Source organism: Hylobates moloch, unplaced genomic scaffold (genome assembly GCF_009828535.3).
Source record: "Hylobates moloch isolate HMO894 unplaced genomic scaffold, HMol_V3 SCAFFOLD_6, whole genome shotgun sequence".
Classification (NCBI taxonomy): Eukaryota; Metazoa; Chordata; class Mammalia; order Primates; family Hylobatidae; genus Hylobates; species Hylobates moloch.
Window position 1 is genome coordinate 94026039 of NW_026652281.1, and position 20219 is coordinate 94046257.

A 20219-nucleotide genomic window follows, 5' to 3' on the forward strand; every position below is an offset into this window, starting at 1 on the left:
GGGCATTATATTCATTTTTTTAATGGAAGCTGTCAAAAATCACATTTGTGGGCCAGGTGCGGTGGCTCATGCCTGTAGTCCCAGCACATTGGGAGATGGAGGCGCGTGGATCACCTGAGGTCAGGAGTTCGAGACCAGCCTGACTAACATGGTGAAACCCCATCTCTACTAAATACAAAAAAAAATTAGCGGGGCATGGTGGTGCATGCCTGCAATCCCAACTACTTGGGAGGCTGAGGCAGGAGAATCGCTTGATCCCAGGAGGCAGAGGTTGCAGTGAGCCAAGATTGCCCCATTGCACTCCAGCCTGGGCAACGGAGCAAAACTCCATCAAAAAAAAAAAAAAAGAAAAATCACATTTGTGGCTTAAAACAACACAAATATATTTACTTACAGTTCTGGAGGTCCTCAGTCTGAAATGGGTCTCTCTGGGCTGAAATCAAGATGTTGGCAGGGCTGCCCTTCTTTTGGCAGCTGTAGGGGAAAATCCCCTTCCGTCCCTTTTGCAGCTTCTAGAGGCTGCATGCTTTCCTTGGCTTTGTGGCCCTTTCTCTATCTTCAAGTCCAGCAATATTGTCAAGCCACATCCTTTTCACACTGCCATTTATTTTGTTCCCTCCTGCCTCCCTCTTCCACTTTTACGACCCCCGTGATTACTTTGGCCCCACCTAGATAATCCAGGATCATGTCCCTATTTTAAAGTCAGCTGATTAGCAACTTTCATTCCATCTGTAACCTTCCTTTCCCTCTGCCAAGTAACATAACATATTCATAGTTTCCAGGAATTAACATTTGGGGGGGGGTGGGGGTTATTCTGCCCACCACAGGTACTAGTATTTATTGTCCATGGTCCATGGTATTCCCAGCTTGCATTGCCACTTTACATTCATCTACTCATTCATTCATTCATTCACTCATTCAGCAAGGACTGGTGGACGGCTCCCATCTACTGAGCCCATACTAAGTATCTGGGGCTAAACAGTGATCAAGCTTCCGTGCCCTCAGGAAGCTCATCGTTCAGGGCACAGATGAAATTGCACAAAGACAACCACTGTATGGAGTGACGAAGGGTGGTTGAGCCACTTGCTTCACTTCTGTGTATCTGTTTCTTCATCTGTAAAATCAGACAAATAAAGCTACAGCTAGCTCTCTAAATATTGAGTGAGTCAAAGGAGATAACATATGTAGGTAATGCCCTCTGCGTTATCCCTGGCACAATAAATGGCAGATTATTATTACAACTGAGCATGGGGCTCAAAGGGGGCCCAGAGGAGGCGAGTCAGGGAATGAAGGGGCTAGTTGAGGTCTAAATGGACACTCCAGAGATAAATGGGATTAGCCAGAGGAGGTGTAGAAAATGGAAGGAAGAGGTCTCCGGACAGAATGCACATGTAAAGACCCCACGGTGAACAAGCCCCTCAGTCCTCACGACCCCAAAGCCCCACCAGCTCTCTTCTTGTCATGTGCATGAGTTGTGCTCCCTCCCCAGAAGTCTTGAAGCCCCAGGATCCCCCTGACTTCTCAGCACCCAGTTCCAAGGCAGCTGGATGTGTCACAGCACCTACTGCACTCATCACAAGGATTCTCTTTGCCCCCACGTTTTGCACCTGAAACTACGTGATTCATCATCCTCACAGCTATTAATCAATGGATTCAAACTGGGCACCAGGCCCTGGGCTGTTACCCACTCACTAATTCCTCAAAGCTTTATCATTAGACACACTTGAGAAACAAAGAGATCTGCAAGGTTAGGTTACTTGCTCAAGGTCACCCAGGTAGTGGATGGTGGAACCCAGGGCTGTCTGTCTCCAAGCCATGAAGCCTGCACAGACCAGCAGCCTAGGCCTTTAATGCTCAGCTCTATGCATGGAGGATACAGGTGAGGAAAGCAGGATGGGTTGGGACCTTAGAAGAATAGCTGTTCTGGCCAGGCGCAGAGGCTCATGCCTGTAATCCCAGCACTTTGGGAGGCTGAGGCAGGAGAATCGCTTGAGTTCAAGAGTTTGAGACCAGCCTGAGCAACACAGGGAAACCCTATCTCTACAAAAAATACAAAAACTAGCCAGGTGTGGTGACATGCACCTGTAGTCCCAGCAACTCAGGAGGCTGAGGTGGGAAGATCGATTGAGCCTAGGAGGTTGAGGCTACCATGAGCTATGATCACACCACTGCACTCCAGCCTGAGCAATGGAATGAGACCCTGTCTCAAAAAGAAGAAAAAGAAAAAAAAAAAAGAATAGCTGTTCTATCCTAGAGTCATAGAGTCAGCCTAGTAGGGACCAGAGCCTGGGGCAAGGGGCAGGGCAGAGGCCAGGGCACTTGCTAAAAAAGAACAGACTCCCTTCTTTGCCAGAATAAGTTGTAACAGTAATGAGTTCCAAGAAAAGAAAGGACAAACAGGCTTAGATGCTTAAGGGAGGAGGGTTCCACACCGTGCCCTCCCATCCCCAGCAGGGCCTGGTCCTGCCCGAGAGTAGGGACATCTGACTCAGAACCAGCACAGGAGCGGAGGGAGGGCTGAGCCTCTCAGCTCATCCCTTCCTTGACTGGAGACAAAGCTGTGCAGACAAACAAGAAAAAAAGCCCATGTCGGATTCATGGTGTACACTTTTGGCTTCTGGTCCCTTCATTTTCATAGCGACATCAAGCCAACTGTTTTCTCTTGGAGAGCACAGACCTCCACCCACACTGTCGTAATATCCAAACTACCTTCTTGGCATTAAACCTTTCTTTTATGAAATCATGGTGATAACAGATGATTTGTGTGTGTATTAGGTAAAATAAATGATTAGCATCTGAACAGTAAAGAGTTAGCTCAGCAGGCTGGTATTGCTCAAATTGTTTGATAACAATGTTTTTGTATGTCTGGGGCCTCGTGCCACACTGTATCAGTTTGACCAGAGTTTATGCTAACAATGTAACTTGTGATGAATGCCTGTTTTTGTCTGTCTGACACCACTGTATCAGTTTGATCTCTGGGGGCCTGGAGACTGGTGGCTAAGGTTGATCACATGGGTGATGCATACTTACATGATTGACTCAATAAAAACCCTGGATGCTAAGGCTTGGGTGAGCTTCCCTGGTTGGTAACACCTTGCATATGTTGTCATACATTGTTGCTGGAAGAATTAGTGTGTTCCCAGGTGAATCCACTAGGAAGGGACACCTGTAAGCATGTACCTGATATCCCTGGGACTTTGTTTTTGTACCTTTTCTTTTTACTGATTTTGATCTGTATCCTTACACCACAATAAATGATAAACACGAATACAATGGCTTTTCTGAGTTCTGTGAGTCCTAGCAAATCATGAAGCCTGAGGGTGATCTTGGGGACTCTCAAGCCAGCATTCTAAGTTGGCTCCCCAGTTTCTGTTATTTGGAAACTTGATTGAAACCTCTGATTCAACCCAACCCTGTTGTCATGGTGCTCAGGATACTGGGGAAACTGCAGCCCCTGAGAACGGAGAGTGCCCCTGGGTGGTGAGCCATAGAACCGAGTCTGCCCCAGGTCTGGGGAGTGGCCCACGCCCAGCTCTGTGGGTGGCTTTAGCTCAGGCCCAAGATGAGGCTGGGCCAATGACAACCCAAGAAGGATGAGCCTGCCAAATGGGGGCCCCTCTCCAGCTCTTCAGGACAGAGGTTTCTCTGGACATACGGCTTTTCCTAAGGAAAGAGAAGGCTTTGCCCAGCTCCAAAGAGCAAATCTCATCTTTTCGTCTGCTTTCTGCCAGATTCCTACCTGTCCTAGAAACTCCCTGGAGCCCACAAGGGAAACCGTGCCTCCCCTTTTTCCCCTTCGGGTTCTCCCCTCCCGCAGGGTAGGTCAGCCCCTCAAGCACACACCTGGACTGCAGGAGCACTATGATGGAGGACAGCCTGGAGGCTCACCCGCCACTCTCCACGAGGGGTGCTCTTCCCTAGACCAAGTCCCACCCTTCAGGGGAAACTGAGACAAGGAAACCTTAGCTCTGGTCCATGTGACAAAGTGTAGAGTTTAAAACAGAAGCTTCTGAAACTGAGGTCAAATAGTTCATTCCCAGGCCTGCCTCAATTTTTGTTGTTGTTGTTGTTTTGTTTCGAAATGATTGTAGATGTACAGGAAGTTGCAAAAAAAAAAAAGTACAGAGAGGTCCAGTGTATCCTTCACTCAATTTCCCCCAATGATAACATCTTACATAACCATGACAAAGATCGGGCTGGGCGCAGTGGCTCACGCCTGTAATCCCAGCACTTTGGGAGGCCGAGGTGGGTGGACTGCTTGAGGTCAGGAGTTCATGACCAGCCTGGCCAACATGGTGAAACCGCGTATCTACTAAAAATACAAAAATTAGCTGGATGTGGTGGTACACATCTGTAGTCCTGGCTACTCCAGAGGCTGAGGCAGAAGAATCACTTGAACCTGGGAGGCGGAGGTTGTAGTGAGCCGAAATCAAGCCACTGCACTCCAGCGTGGGCAAGAGGGAGACTCCATCTCAAAAACAAACAAACAAACAATAAAACCACACACACACACCATAATACAAGATCAAAACAAAGCCTCAGGCTTTGAAATGAGGCGGAGGTTGTAGTGAACCAAGATCGTGCCATTGCACTCCATCCTGGGCAACAAGAGCAAAACTCCATCTAAAAAAAAAAAAAAAAAAACTAATACAATGTAAATGCTGTGTAAATAGTTGTTATGCTGTATTGTTTTTTATTTGCATTACTTTATAGTTATATTATTTTTTTTAAATATTTTTGATTTGTGGTTGGTTGTATCCATGGAGATGTGGAACCCACGGACACAGAGGGCCACTGTGTGTGTGTGTGTGTGTGCGCGCGCGCGCGCGTGTGTATAAAGCACTGAAGATCATACCCCCAAAATGTTAACACTGCCTATTGTTAGGCAGTGGAATTATTAGTGATTTTTATTTTCCCCCTGCGTAAGGTTTATGCATTAAATATATATAACTATTATAATTTGTATAAACTATTATCAGTTCCACCTCTTGCCTTGACTCAGCACCAACTGGGTTTCCATGAGCCTGCTAAAGTTTCCAGGGGAGGTGGAGGGACATTTGCAAATGGTACTGGAGGGGGTTCTACTGTCCTCAGGAACAGAGGAGATAGTGGGGTGTCCAGAGTTACCAGGATAGCAAAGGGCAGGCCCTGCAGGGCGGAGGGCCTTTACATATCATGGGAGAAAGGGTACTGCAATAAAACCAGTGAGTCGTCCACGGTGGCCCAGGGGCAGGGAGCAGATAATCTGGTAACTAGTGAAATTCCAGAGCCAGGCTGAGGCCGGGCACTCTTCCCTACCAGCTTCCTCATTCCAGCCTCCTCACCATCTGCTCATGCATACCCAGGCCTCTCCACCTCAATTCAGGAGCTCCTGTTGAGGGGCAGGGCTGCAATGTGCTTAGCTCTGTGTCTCCCTGAGCTCAGCACAGGGCCTGGCTGATCCAGTGTAGGATCGATGGATGGATGGATGGATGGATGGATGGATGGATGGATGGATGGATGGAATGATGGATGGATGGATGGACAGATGGATGGATGGATGTTCTCTCCCTTTCGCCCTCCTCCCATCTCCATCTGCTGATCTTCCACCTCTTGGGGGCTCAGATGCCTCTTCCTCCAGGAAGCCCTTGCTGAGTTCCCCAGGCCTCCAATGCACTCTATGGTAACATCAATTACTCATCTTAGTAGAGTCTGCCTGGTACTGAGATTATGGGACTCTGAGCTGGTTTCCATCAGAGCATGAACCTTAAAAGCAAGGTCAATGTCCTGATCAGCTCTGTTCTCCATTGAACCCCACGGCACCAAAAAGACACTCAATCAATACTATGAAAGGAAAGAAAGGAGCCTCTCTTCTCTCTCTGAGTGTGGCTCAAGATTCTGAAGTTTGGAGTGTTACTGGGGAGGGGGAGACAGTTCCTATCTCCCCCACCCCTGCTAAGGGAAGAAGATTCAATGGCCCCAGGTTCATCATCTGCACCTCTGACTCCATCAGCTGGTTCTTTTTACTTGCTCCCAGTCATGGTCACGAGAGGATGGTGACTCAGCCCAATTCATCACCACAATGGAAAAACCCAGTCACCTGTCCTCCTGGCAGCAGGACTGGAGCTGCCTCTGTCTGTGGAAGGGCAGCAAGCCATACTGTTTTCAAGGTCCTTTTGTCTTTCACCTGCTGAAAAATCAAAAATTTAAAGAATGGAGGAGTACCACTGCTTTACATTTACAGTGTGGTAAGAATCTCAACGACAAGGGATCGCTGAGATCCCTGCGTTCCCTCCATGCCAGGCTCCAAGTCAAATGTCCATGTGCATCATCTCACAACAGTTTCACAAGATCATTGTTATCTGAAGTGGTCACTGGTCACTCTTGGCCCCCAGCAGCTAACACACCCTTTCTATAAGGCAGAGCCCACCTCCCACTAGAGAAACTGAAAACATCTTTCCCCAGCTTTGCTTACAGCTTTGCCAAAGTATATGACCTGGGCTCCTCCAATCAGACATTTATTTATTTATTTATTTATTTATTTATTTAGCTAGAGTCTCGTCCTGTCACCCAGGCTGAAGTGCAGTGGTACAATCTCCTCTCACTGCAACCTCCGTCTCCCAGGTTCATGTGAGTCTCCTGCCTCAACCTCCTGAGTAGCTGGGACTACAGGCGTGTATCACCATGACTTGTTACTTTTTGTGTTCTTTGTAGAGACAGGGTTTTGCCATGTTGCCCAGGATGGTCTTGAACTCCTGGGCTCAAGCAATCTTCCTGCCTCAGCCTCCCAAAGGGCTGGGATTACAGGTGTGAGCCACTGCACCTGGGCATGTTCTCTTCTTGGTTGTTAATTAGAAACTAGTGGCACGAGGAAGCCAAGACCACACAGAATCCACTGTGATGAGGACTGGGGAAGCAGCAGCTGAGGTCCTGATGGCAGTGCCCAGTGACCACGTCCAGGGGTGGCATACTGGCTGCAGCTTCTGTGCTGGGGGATGGCAGCGGTGGTTTTAACATCAGGCCAACATAGCAGTGTCAGGCCTGGCACCTGATATTCCAAGAGATGCCCACCCTCCTTTTTTTTTCTTTTTTTTTTTTTTTTTTAGACGGAGTCTCACTCTTTTGCCCAGGCTGGAGTGCAGTGGCAGGATCTCGACTCACTGCAACCTCTGCCTCCTGGGTTCAATCAGTTCTCCTGCCTCAGCCTCCCAAGCAGCTGGGATTATAGGCGTGTGCCACCACACCTGGCTAATTTTTGTATTTTCGGTGAGGTTTCACCATGTTGGCCAGGCTGGTCTCAAACTCCTGACCTCAAGTGATCTGCCCACCTCAGCTCCCCAAAGTGTTGGGATTACAGGCGTCAGCCACCATGCCCAGCCTATCCTCCTTTTAACAAAGCCTTTTTCTGCTTCAATTAGCCAGAGTAGGTCTCTATTTCTTACAATTAAACACCCTGACTAGACATATCAGCCCGAGTTTACAGATGAGAAGTGAAGGCTCATTTGAGATCTTCAGAAAGGTTATCTCATCTCCAACCTGGGTGCAGGCCAGTGATCTTCTGCCCATTTTACAAGGCAGTGACTTAGGAAGCATGTTTCAAGTAATTAGGAGCAAGGCTGGGGGAACACTTTCTTAGAGGCCTCCTGTCCCAGGCAACAGCTTGGCTCTCTGCACTGTTCTGCTTTCCACTGTTAATCCAACCTGCTCCCAAACATCACGCCCCCTCCCCAGGGTGCTGAAGATGAAGAGAGCCCAGCAGCACAGGGGACCCAGAGCTTACCCTTCTGCTAACTCAGCAGTGACTCCTCTGCCTGGCATGACTGATGTTTCCAGAAGGGTCAGGGCCTCCTCAACCTGCCTTTTCCCTAAGCACCTTTGCTTGATGCAATAGCCCTGGGGACTCTCACAATTAATGTTTCTTCATCATCTATTGTCTCCACTTTTATTTATTTATTTACTTATTTTTTAGACTCTGTCACCCAGGCTGGAGTGCAGTGGTGCGATCAGGGCTCACTGCAACCTCCGCCTCCTGGGTTCAAGTGATTCTCCTGCCTCAGCCTCCTGAGTAGCTAGGATTACAGGTATGTGCGCCACGCCCAGCTAATTTTTGTATTTTTAGTAGAGATGGGGTTTCACCATGTTGGCCGGGCTGGTCTTGAACTCCTGACCTCAGGTAATCTGCCCACCTCGGCCCCCAAAAGTGATGGGATTACAGGCATGAGCCACCACGCCCGGCCCTATTGTCTCCACTTTTAGGATTTCAAATCCACAACCTGACTCACTGGAATGCTCACAGGAGTTCATGAACTATCTGAACTACATGGATAGTCTGCATGAGTTCAAGGCCACTGCAGACACCACGTCTCGGACAGGCGTGTCATAGTGTCAAAGCTCCTGTTAGGCAGCCTGCAGAACAGCCTAGGCCCTGCGAATTATGTCACTAGAACATCAACAATTAATTTTGTCCAATGACAAGGTCTGAAATGACTGAAAAGGGTAGGACTGAGGTAAGCCTGAAAGAATCTCTCATGCAATGATAACAATTTCATCATGAATAATAATAATGACCATTTATTGAACACTTAAACTTAAGTCGTGTCTGGCACTATATTAAGCATTTTTTTTATATTCTGTTATTTAATCTTTACAGGAATTCTGAGGTGAACATCATCCCAATTTCACAGAGTATGACATGAAGGCTCAGGGAGGGTAAGCAGCTTGCCAAACATTCCACAGCCAGGAAGCTGTAGGACCAGCCTGTGCTCCTAAGGACTGGCTCCTGGCTGCTATATATAGAGCTAAGCCTGGTGGAGGTGTCAGAAATAGAGGTTCACTTCTGTCATCACCGACCTCCCTCCACACCTTTGCAAAGGAGGAAACTGAGAGGCAGGGATTTCCGCAAAGCAAGGAACCCAAATTGCTGCCTCCTGTGATTTATACACTGCACCCCAAGCTGTAGGGGTAACCCAAGGACAAAGCTGTAACCCAAGCGGGAACATATGCCCCATCTGGGGCCACCAAAATCTTACCACCTTCCTCAGCTGGTGGATGGGTTAATTCACGGCCACAGCCCCCCGGAACTGGGGGGAAGGAAAGCCAGGGCCTCTCCGCAAACCAGTCCAGAGAGAGGTCTGCGGAAGGGCCCGAAGCCTGCAGGCCCCTCTGCACCCCCAACCCCATCGCCATCCTGGACCTCCAAGATGACCTGGTCCAACACAGTCCTGCATGGAAAAGACTGGAACCCAGGGAGGAGCAGAGCCCCGCCCAAGGTCACCGGCCGAGCCTGAATAGAACCCGGTTCTCCAGGAGCCCTGTCTTGAGCTGTCTTGTCCAAATAAAATTTTTCAGGCTATCAGATTTCCATACTCCCTGGAGTGGGACTTCATCTGGGACCAAAGGAGGGGTGGTGAGGGGAGTGGCAGGAGGGAGGAGTGCCCCGGGGCCCCGAGCAGGATAAGCCTGAGGAAGACACGGGTCCCCATGTTCCCTTTCCCGCTCAGATAATGGAGGTGAATTGAGGGGAGCAGAGACCTCCCCACCTTCAGGGTGGGACCCTGAGGGCCCAGGACACCTTTGCTAGGGGATGTCCCTCCCCACTCCTGCACAAGTTCCCCAAGGACACCCTCGGGCTCCGAAAACGGGGGGAGGGGGACGACGCCCCAAGGTCCCCTGAGCCCCTGGTTCTTCCCGACCCTAAGGGCTTTTCTCCCTCGGTTCCCAGGCGGCGACGGCGGGTAGCGCGAAGCAGCAGGCGCGGGGGCGGTGGGGTGGGGATGTCTCTGCAGGTCTAAGGTTCCCCTTGGGAGTCTAAACAAAGACTAGGGCAGCGCCGTCCCCTCCCCCGGGAACCCGACGCCGCGCGGCCACAGGGAGCCTGGAGGGGCGGGCAGGGCCTCGCAGAGCACCCAGCACAGTCCGCGTGGCGGAGCGGGTGAGAAGTGGGCGGGGGCGCGGATCGACAGGGGTGTCCCCCAGGCTCCGAGTCGCGGTCCCCGCTCGCCCTCCCGCCTGCCCACCGGGCGTCCCAGCCGCACAGGAGGCGGAAGCCACGCGCGAGGGACCGCGGTCCGTCCGGGACCAGCCCCAGACCCGGCACCGCCCCGCGGGCCGAGCGCCCACACCCGCCAAACCCACGCGGGCACGCCCCCCGCGGCGCACCACCCCCAGCCCGGCCTCCGCCCCTGCAGCTGCGGGCACGCGGAGGGGCTCCCGGCTGCCCGCACCTGCACCCGCGCGTCGGCGGCGCCAAGGCCCTGCTCTCCGCCTGCGCGTCTGTCTCGCCCGCATCTCCGCGGTGAGTCGGCGGCGCAATCGCCCCTGCGCCCAGGACCAGCTTCTCTCGCCGCCGCGGCTGCTGCGCGCGTCCCCGCCCAACCCAGCACAGCCGCGCGCACGACCCCAGCCCCGCGCACGACCCCAGTCCCGCGAGCCCCGCACCGACTCGCTCCCGCCACATTTCGCCTCCGCGGGGCGGCGTCCCCTCCTCCCCGCGGCTCCCGCTCTCCTTCCTTGCCTTCCAGGCCGCGCTGGGGACCCCCAGCCGCCGTCCGCGCCTCCCCCCACCGCGACGCCCGGAGGCGGAGGGGTCTCTTTGTTCGGGCGGCGGGCACGGGCGGCCACCTCCCGCGGTGTCACCGCACCCACCCCGCGCCCTCCCTCCGCCTCCTGGAGTTCACCCGGACCAGGTGGCGGCGGGTGCCTTTTGGGGGTGCGCGGCCATGCAATTGGTGGATTTTTTTAAACCGTTTTGGAGGGGGGAGCGCGGCGTTGGGGGCGGGAGAGCGCTCCTGGCTGTGAGCTGCTCCTCCCGCTTCGCTCGGCGCTCTCCTGCCGCTCCGCTCCGGGTCTCCGGCGCTCCTCTCCCCGGCTCGGCCGAGCGCGCTGCCCCGACGCCGCCACCCAGAGCCGGGCCGCGCCGGGCGCCGAGATGAAGGTGCTGGGACACCGGCTGGAGCTGCTCACAGGTACCGCCCGCCTGCCCCGCAGCCGGCCGCCACTTTCCGAGTTGGAGCAGACTCCGGGCGCGGCGGCCGGGGACTGGGGCGGCTCGGGTCCGAGTAGGAAGGGGTGCGGACCCCAACTAATTCCTAGTTTTGTGCTACCTGTTTGTGTGCGGAGCCCAGCCCCGGGAGAGGACTTGAGGTTGTGGCGAGTCCCTGGCGCCGGCGTCCGGGCTGCGGGAGCACCGGTCAGGGGGTGGCCCCATGGGGTCTCTGACCAGCGGAGCGCGAATCAGGACCCTGAAAGCTAGCTCAGGGCTCCTGCCCTCCAATCAGTGTCGCTTGTCCCCTAAGAAAGGACCCGTGGGCTTCTGGCAGGACCCGAGCCATGGACCTCTTATTTCTGCCCCATGACAATCTGAGTCGTCTTTCTCTGGGGGGAGAAGTTTCTTGCTGGGAGTGGAGGCCAAGTGGCCTGGGAAGTGGGAAGCCAGATTGGACCCTACTGACTGGGGACCCTCAGCCTTGGGGCCTCTCTGGAGAAGTGATCAGTTGCCCAGCTGGAAACTCACATCTAGGGGGCAGTGGCTGGAGAGCAAGAGCGAACGGTCAGGAAGAGGAGGTGGGAAAGGGAGCAGGGACGGGGGAGGATTCGAGGGGTGACTTCTGTGTTCTCCCCGGTGTGGAGAGACCCAGACAGGAGTAAAGGAAAGTAGCCCGGCTTCCTCCAGGCCTGGGACTTATAGGTGCTCCATCCGTGTACGTGTATGTCAGATGAGCACAGATTGCAGTAAGTGTCCTCCGACACCTGGGGGAGGGGGCTGATCACTGCCTTCGAGGACCTTAATGTCTGATGAGGGAGCAGAGCCCCGGAGCCGTGTTACAAGGCTGGAAGAGGCAGCCATCTGTGGGTGCACTCAGGAAACAGGGTGGAATCCGAGTCGGGGGCAGCTTTTGAAGACCTCGAAAAACAATTTGTTAATGAAGAAGGAGGTGGCATTATGGGTTCAGGATCAAGGGAATGGCCCATGCTCTGGGGTATGAGAGAGGCTTGATCGCGGAGAGGTATGGAGGCTGAATGGCCTGGAATGTGCATGTGTGTTGCGGGGAGGGGGCTAGAAGGTGGGGGCGGGGTACGTTGGGTGAGATTTTATTAAATCGGCAGTAGCAGGCCAGGCGCAGTGGCTCATGCCTGTAATCCCAGCACTTTGTGAGGCTGAGGCCAGAGGATCGCTTAAGGCCAGGAGTTCAAGACCAGCCTGGGTAACATAGCGAGACCCCATCTTTACAAAAAAATAAATAAATCAATCAGCAATAGCTCGTGGCAGACTTGTAGAGAAGGAAAGGTGGAAGCTGTCCCTGGGACACTGGAAACTGGCTGGGTGCTCAGAAGTTCCAGCGCTGAGCCCAGTTAGCCACGGGGCTGGCACCCCCTCCAATCCCTTGCTAACTTTTTCTTTGTGGAGCTCGCTTGAGGCAGGCCCAGCTCACCCAACTTGGAAGGGAACCGCGCAGGCCACTGAACTTGTTAACCCCCTGGAGGGAAGGCTTATGGTTCCATGGGTTTTTTGTCTGTTTGTTTTGTTTCGAGATGGAGTCCCACTGTGTCGCCCAGGCTGGAGTGCAGTGGTACAGTCTCGGCTCCCTGCAGCCTCCGTCTCCGAGGATCAAGGGATTCTCGTGCCTCAGCTTCTTGAGTAGCTGGGATTATAGGCACGTGCCACCATGCATGGCTAATTTTTGTATTCTTAGTAGAGATGGTTTCACCATGTTGGCCAGGCTGGTCTCGAACTTCTGACCTCAAGTGATCCACCTGCCGCTGCCTCCTAAAGTGCTGGGATTACAGGCGTGAGCCACCGCGCCCAGCCCCCACCATGGGTTTTTAGATCCCTGCATGGTGAACAGATCTCCTGGTTCCTCTCTTCTCCCCCTCTTCCTGCCCCCAAAGAGCCTAGATGAGAAATGCTCACAGGAGACATGTGTGGGGGGCTCAAGCAGGGGTCTAGGCTTTGGAGACCCCATGCACTGTTCCCTCATCTCCTGGATAGAGGAGTCAGGACCCCTCTTCCCCCACCGGATGGGTTCACCAGATTCTGGTGGACTTTCTAAGTCCCTGGCCAGGGTGGATGAGGCCCCTCTCAGTTACTGTCATCAGTCACAGGCTCCCATTGCACCTGCAACCTGGCCCTGGGAGACAACCCATCCCCTCTGTTGCTATTTTGTGGTCTTCATAGCCTTCCCTCTCTGTCCTCTTCCTTTTCTCACAGATTGGGATTCTAACTCCAACCCCATCAGTAGCCAGCTGTGTGACTTCAGACAGGTTGCTTAACCTCTCAGACTTCAGCTCTCTCATCTTAAAGATGGAACTGTTGGCCCCTGTCTCTAAGAGATGGTGTGAGGCTTGCTGAGATAGTGTAGGTGACACACGTGGTTGGGACTTAGACCCTGGTGGGCACCTCTTGGGCCCCACCTGTCCTGGCTGGTTGGCACCTAGAGCATTTGGATCTGCCCCCACCCTCCTTTATCCCTCCTCTCCTGCATCTGTGAGATTTGACCCATCTCCCCCATTGGATAACAAGCAGGTCACAGTCTGGGAGGTGGCCACTTTATTGTGATGGCACACAGCAAGTGCTCAAGGGTTGCTGACTGAGGCTAGGCTCACACAACCCGCTTGGCATCTATGTCTCTAGAATAATACTGTAGAGGCCTCTAACTCCCTGCCCCAACATCAGCCTTAGGAAATTGTTTTACTGAATTTTAAAAACTCATATTGAAGGCTGGGCACAGTGGCTCACACCTGTAATTCCAGCACTTTGGGAGGCCAAGGCGGGCAGATCACCGAGGTCAGGAGTTCAAGACCAGCCTGGCCAACATGGTGAAACCCCCATCTCTACTAAAAATACAAAATCAGCTGGGTGTGGTGGCACACGCCTGTAGTCCCAGCTACTTCGGAGGCTGAGGCAGGAGAATCACTTGGACCTGGGAGAGGGAGGTTGCAGTGAGCCAAGATCGCACCACTGCAGTCCAGCCTACACAACAGAGCAAGACTCCGTCTCAAAAAAAAAAAAAAAAAAAACTCATACTGATTTAGTTCTGTATACTTTTCACATTCTCCTATTTTATTATCTTGCCTGTCTTGCCAGTGAAGTCAGTGACTTCCTCACGTTCCTATTTCTCAGAAGAGGCAGCACTGGATTCAGAACCGAGCCCTGAGCCGGGAGTTGTCCCATATGGCATGGCATTTTAACTGCCTGGCTTTGGGACAGTCTAATGGCCATTCCACACTTCATTTTCCTCATCTGTAAAATGGGATCATTGTGGTGCCTACCTGGCTGGGGTCTTTGGAGATAAGGTGTGAGTGTGTGCAAGACGTCGAGTGCAGCTTCTGGCAGGCGGACAGTAGATGACAGTCGTGGAGCTGGCATCCTCAGGCTGCCTCCCCAGTGCACTCCATCACTGTGCTGGGGGCTCCTTCTCCTCCCACTGTGCTCCAGTTTCCAGATTCCCTCCCCGCAGGGTGTTCCAGTTCCTTCGTTGGGTTCTCACAACAGTCCAGGCCTCTCTGAGATGTGTCTCTGGGGGACCCTACTTAGGTCTCAGGTTCCTGTGAGTCAGGCATGGCCTCAGGGGGTGGGGCCCTTCCAGCCAGACACCCACAGCTCTGACATCGTGGGGAAGGCCAGGTGCCCCCTCACATATGGGACTAGAAGGAGACCCCATGGGTTGTCATGCCCAAATCCAGCACGTCTTTTTGTTCTGGAGAGAAGAGGAGGCTGTTGGAGTCCTTCTGGAGGCTTCGTAAATTATGAATGCTTGTTGAGGCCATTTCCAGGCCCCTCAGTGGGGTCTTGCTGCAATAGGGACAAGGAAGGCCAGGGTTTTGGAATCAGAGGATGTGAATTTTGGGGTCTCCTCTCTGCTTCTCAGCTCCTGGGCAAATTCTTACCTTCTTTCAGCCTCAGTCTTATCAGTAAAATGGGAATAATAGCCCTCATTAACAGTGTGAGGCCAGAGCAGTTGTCTCATGCCTGTAATACCAGCACTTTGGGAGGCCCAGATGGGTGGATCACCCGAGGTCAGGAGTTCTAGACCAGCCTGGTATGGCGAAACCCCATGTCTACCAAAAACACAAAAATGAACCAGGCTTGGTGGTGTGTGCCTGTAGTCCCAGCTACTGGGGAGGCTGAGGCAGGAGAATTGCTTGAACCTGAGATTTGGAGGTTGCAGTGAGCTGAGATTGCACCACTGCCCTCCAGCCTGGGCAACAGAGCGAGTCTCAAAAATATATATATTGTGGGGAGCCAAGATGATGCTTGTGAGGGAGCCCAGGACACCATCACACCTGCACACGAGCTCATTACAATTCTCAGAGGGCAGATTCCTGGTGCCTTCGGTAGCCGGATGATTTTTTTATTTTTTAGTGTGATATGTGAAAGTGGGACACTGGTCTTTTTACAAGTAGGAAGGCAATTGTTTCTGCACATTGGCACTCGAGCAATATGTTTCCAAAACGGTTCAGAGTCAGAGCTCTAAAATGGCAGATTTGGGCTCTGAAATGGTCCCTGGGGAGCCTCAGTAGTGGATCTTGGAAATTTTTAAAAATATACTTGATGTGTGATTAAGAAACAAAAGTTTTACCAGTTGTTTAGAATTTTGGTTTCATTTGAATACATGGAATATCTAGCCGCAGTCAATTTTATAGATGATTTTAGTGTTTGTTGGCAGATGTGTTGACCCACATTTTACATATGGGGGAAACTGAGGCATAGGTTTGCCCTGGGAGGCTGAAAGCAGGACCCTGAATCCTCATTTCCAGTTCTTCTGCTTCTCTGCTTCACTGGGGTGCTGTGATGTTGATGTGGGGGCACATACATGGTTTAGTAAGGAAGCGTGGTCCCTTGGAGGAGAGGGGAGACGTGAGGGTCATTGGGTGTGCCCAGGAAGGGTGGGTGTGGGGAGAGGGGCATGCTGTTCCGCTGGGTAGAGGATTATAAAGGGCAAGTTGGCAATGATGTATCAACAGCTTAAAAATATGTGTGATCTCTGACTCAGCAGTTGAATTTTTAGGAACAAATAAAGATGTGTGCAAAGGTGTTTGTTCAAGGATAGTTATCCCTTCATTGTTTATAGAAGCAAAAAAGCAAAACAAACAAACAAAAAAAAACTGGAAACAACCTAAATGCCTAACAGTAGAGCAGCAATGCATTCATACCAGAGAACCCCAGGTAGCTACAAATTATACTGCCAAAGGTTATTTATCCAACTGAACAGATGTCCCCTTAAATAGTGTAATACTAATGGTGATGACAGCTCACACGTATATGGCATTTGCTGTGTGCCAGGCACAGTCTTAACCACATGCTATATGTTAACTCATCATCATAACAGCCTTAGGAGGTATGTGCTATCATTTCTTCTTTTTTACAAATAGGTAAACTGAGGCACAGATAGGTTAAGTAACTTACCAAAGAGCACACAGATGGTGAGTGGCTGGCTGGAATTTAAACCAGAATGTCTTGACTCCAGAGTCCAACAGATGTTTCAAAACATATTTTTTGTTGGTTTGTGTTAGAAACATTCTCTTTCAGTGTCTAGATGAGCACTGGAAAATGAATAAAAGGGTATACACAACACATTAACAGTGGCTTCTTCTATTAACAGCATTGCATGTGGTTTTTACTTTCTTCTTTTTGGTCTTCTGTTTTTCTCATTTTTCTCAGTGAATGTGTGTTACAAGAAATTCAAATCCTGTTTTTAAAAACGAAAAAATTCTCCTCTGAAGGCTAATTTTTAAAAAAAAACAAAAATTAATGCAAAGCACTAGATGCTGACAAAAACCAATCCTGTGGGAATTCTGAAGATGAGCTGGAGTCCAGTGGACAGAGAGGAAAAGGTCAGGAGGAGGAGTGGTTCAAGGTGGATGCGAAGTTGGCTTTCCTTAAAGTCTAAGGAGGAGGAACCAGCAAAGTGAAAAATAGAGGCAAAGGTGGAGCCATGGGAACCTTGGAAGGAGGGTGTGTCGGGCTGAATAATAGCCCCCAAAGATATCCTAATCGCTAGAACGTGTAAATGTTACCTGATGTGGCAAAAGAGATTTTGCAGTCATGATTGAGGATCTTGAGTTGGAGCTGTTTTCCAGAATTATCCAGGTGGGCTGTAAGTGCAACCACATGTGTCTTTATAAGAGGGAAGCAGGGCTGGGTGCGGTGGCTCACACCTGTAATCCCAGCACTTTGGGAGGCTGAGGCAGGTGGATCACCTGAGGTCAGGAGTTCAAGACTGGCCTGGCCAACATGGCAAAACCCCATCTCTGCTAAAAATACAAAAATTAGCCAGGCATAGTGGTGTGTGCCTGTAATCTCAGCTACTAAGGGGGCTGAGGCAGGAGGATCGCTTGAACCTGGGAGGCAGAGGTTGCAGTGAGCCAAAATGGTGCCACTGCACTCCAGCCTGAGCAACAGAGCAAGACACCATCTCAAAAAAAAAAAAAAAGGGAAGCAGGGGCTAGTCAAAAACAGAAGAACAGGCAATATGATCGCTTCAGCAAGAAGCTCTGCTGTTGGACTTGGAAGGTGGAGGAAGGGGCTACCAGCCAAGGAATGCAGCTCTGGAAGCTGGAAAAGGCAGGGGAACAGATTCTCCCCAGAACCCCCGGAGGGAGACAGCTTACCAACATGTTAATTTCAGCCCAGAGAAATTAATTTTGGACTTCTGACCTCCAGAACTATAAGAGAATGAATGTGTGTTGCTTTTTTTTTTTTTTTCTGGAGACAGCGTCTTACTCTGTTGTCCAGGCTGGAGGGCAGCGTGGCACGATCTCGGCATGAATGTGTGCTGCTTTAAGCCACCAATTTTGTGGTGATTTATTATAGCAGCCACAGGAAACCAGTAGGGGTGTGTGCAGATCAGACTCATGCCTCGGCCTGCACTGAGAACAGCACCGTGGGTTGGAGTCTGCAAGCCTCATTCTGATCGCTCTGGCTGTGTGACCTTGACCTGAGCCTGGCTTTGCCCCCAGGGTAGTCGCGGGATCAGCTGGGAGAACACCATGACACTGTTATGTAAACTGAAGAGCATCACACAGACCTAAGTGGGATGAGCACTTCCACCCAGCCTAGTGTAAACCTGGTCTCCTCACAGAGCCAGGAAAGCTCTCATCATACACCACCCCCTCCCCGCCTCTTAATCCTCAGTGCTTTAGCTTGCAAACCACAGGTGGAATGTATCTGACAGCCAGTGATCAGGTGTCTTAAGCCCCATAACAAATACCCCTGGGGACCTAGATGCTGCTTCAGTTCACCTGTTGGCGGGGGTGGTCGGGCAGGTGCTGTGTGCCTGCTGATAGGTCCCATCCTAGGCAGTGAGATGGGGAAGGTGGGACCCCAGCCTCTTTGGAGGGGACAGAGAGAATATTTCTGGGATGTCTTCTCCCCAGAGTGTGTGTGTGTGTGTGTGTGTGTGTGTGTGTGAGAGAGAGAGAGAGAGAGAGCAGGGAGTGGAAGAGTCCCATAACCAAATCCAGGGTTTGCAGTCCCTAGGATCATACTCTGTGCACCCCAAATTGTTTCCTGACAGCTCTAGGGGTGCCAGAAATGGCTTTTAACAATATTGGCAACTTGGTGTTCTGGAGGATAAATGTGCTGTTAGGGCCTGGGCTCTGGGATAGGGAGAGGGAAGCCAGCGGGCTCCCCTTCCAAGTTTTTGGAAGAGCTCTCGCACCAGCCTTTGCCTCATCCATAAAGGAAACGCGCTCAGCCCGCTGCTCCCAAAGCCCTTACCAGCTGCAGAGTATTCACTCTGTGCTTGGCCCACGCAGACGGAGCAGAGGAGCAGTTGTCAGGGATGACCCACAGATCCCCTGCAACCCACAACCCAAGGTGAGCACCCAGGAGCATGACCAGGATGGCCTGGGGGTGCTTTTCCCCATCACAGCTTAGGGTCCATCTCTGAAAGTGCCTGGGTTGGGAGAGGCTTAATTACCCTGGAGTGGACCATGGTGTTGCAATTCGAGTGTGGTGGGAAAGGCCTGCTGTCAAGCACGTAGGGCCCTCTGACCCTGCACTGGGGCCGGGCTGCCTGTGTGTGATTGCCAAAGGGAGAGGTGGGATGCTGGCTTCACCCGGCCCCCTGGGACCACGCAGGAGAGAATAACTTAGAAGTTACGTTAGGTCTCTTGGGCGCAAGTGACAGAAACCGAACTTAGACTGATACAAAAAGAGGAAGATGGGGTGTCCCCGGCTAGCACAGTGGACACAGGGCCATCGGGCTGTGTCTCTCTCTCCCTCATTCCTATTAGTTTGGTTCTCCGGATTGGTTGAGCTCTAAGTCAGGCCCTTCCTCGCAAGGGCAGTGTGGTTGCTGGCTCACAGACCATCCTCCTGAAAACCCCATTGCTGGAGAAGAGCTTCCCCTCTCCAAGGATTCCAGTAAAGGCCTTCGAGACCGGGCCCGGGGCTCGGTCCACTTGGTTTCCAGGCCACCCAACCCCGCCGTCTCCTACTTCAGTGGCTTCTCATTGGTTTTGCTGCTTTCTCCTCATTGTCTTCTTCTGGGGCTCAGTGCTGGGACATCTTCTTCCCTGTCCTCATTCACTCCCTAGATGACCTCATCTAGTCTATGGTGATATCTTTGAAGTGACTCCTCCCAAGGTTCTGAAGTACAAATTGTTTTCTAAAAACTGTGTTATGTATTATCCTTCCCTCCCCTCCCCTCCGTTCCTCCTGCTCCTTCCTCCCTTTCTCTTCCCTTCATTTCTTTCATTAGAAAGACAGGGTCTTACTTTGTTACCCAGGCTGGAGTACAGTTGCCTGATCACAGCTCACTGCAGCCTCGACCTCCTGGGCTCAAGCAATCCTCACACCTCAGCCCCCACGCCTAAGTAGCTGAGACCGCAGGCATACATCACCACACCCAGCTGACTTTTAAATTTTTGTGGAGACAGGGTCTCACTGTGTTGCCCAGGCTGGTCTTGAACTCCTGGGCTCAAGTAATCCTCCCACCTTGGCCTCCCAAAGTGCTGGGATTACAGGCCTGAGCCACCGGGCCAACCTGAAGCACAAACTCTTACATCCACCTGCCCATGGGGAGCTCCACCTGGCTCAGGTCTAAAACCACACCCCTCATCTTTCCCCCAAACCTCTTCTTCCCTAAATCATAAATGATAGCCCTATCCCTCCATGGCTCCACGAAGTCACCCTAACTTCTCTCTTCCTATCCTGCCCATGTCTGATGGATCCGCGAGTCCCCCTAGCTTTACCTTCAGAACATACCCAGAAGCTGAGGACTTCGGCCACCTCCTGC

The 20219-nt window shown here is 51.9% G+C and overlaps 1 protein-coding gene across 12 annotated transcripts in view; it reads left to right on the top strand.

Moving 5' to 3' along the window:
• The first annotated feature begins 9903 nt into the window (after window positions 1-9903).
• Window positions 9904-20219, top strand: part of NDRG4 (NDRG family member 4) — a 49734-nt gene continuing 39418 nt past the window's right edge. For 4 of the 12 annotated variants that reach the window (XM_032755969.2, XM_032157513.3, XM_032157515.3 and 1 more), the window contains exon 1: window positions 10143-10273. Coding sequence is in view for 5 of the 12 variants with exons in the window: in XM_032157507.2 (XP_032013398.1) it covers window positions 10907-10943 (37 nt within the window). In the remaining 7 variants the exon portion in view is untranslated. Of the gene's footprint in view, window positions 10274-10756; window positions 10944-11969; window positions 11985-20219 lie in introns of those variants that run through there. The other 8 variants (XM_032157507.2, XM_032157508.2, XM_032157510.2 and 5 more) reach the window with 4 other exon arrangements.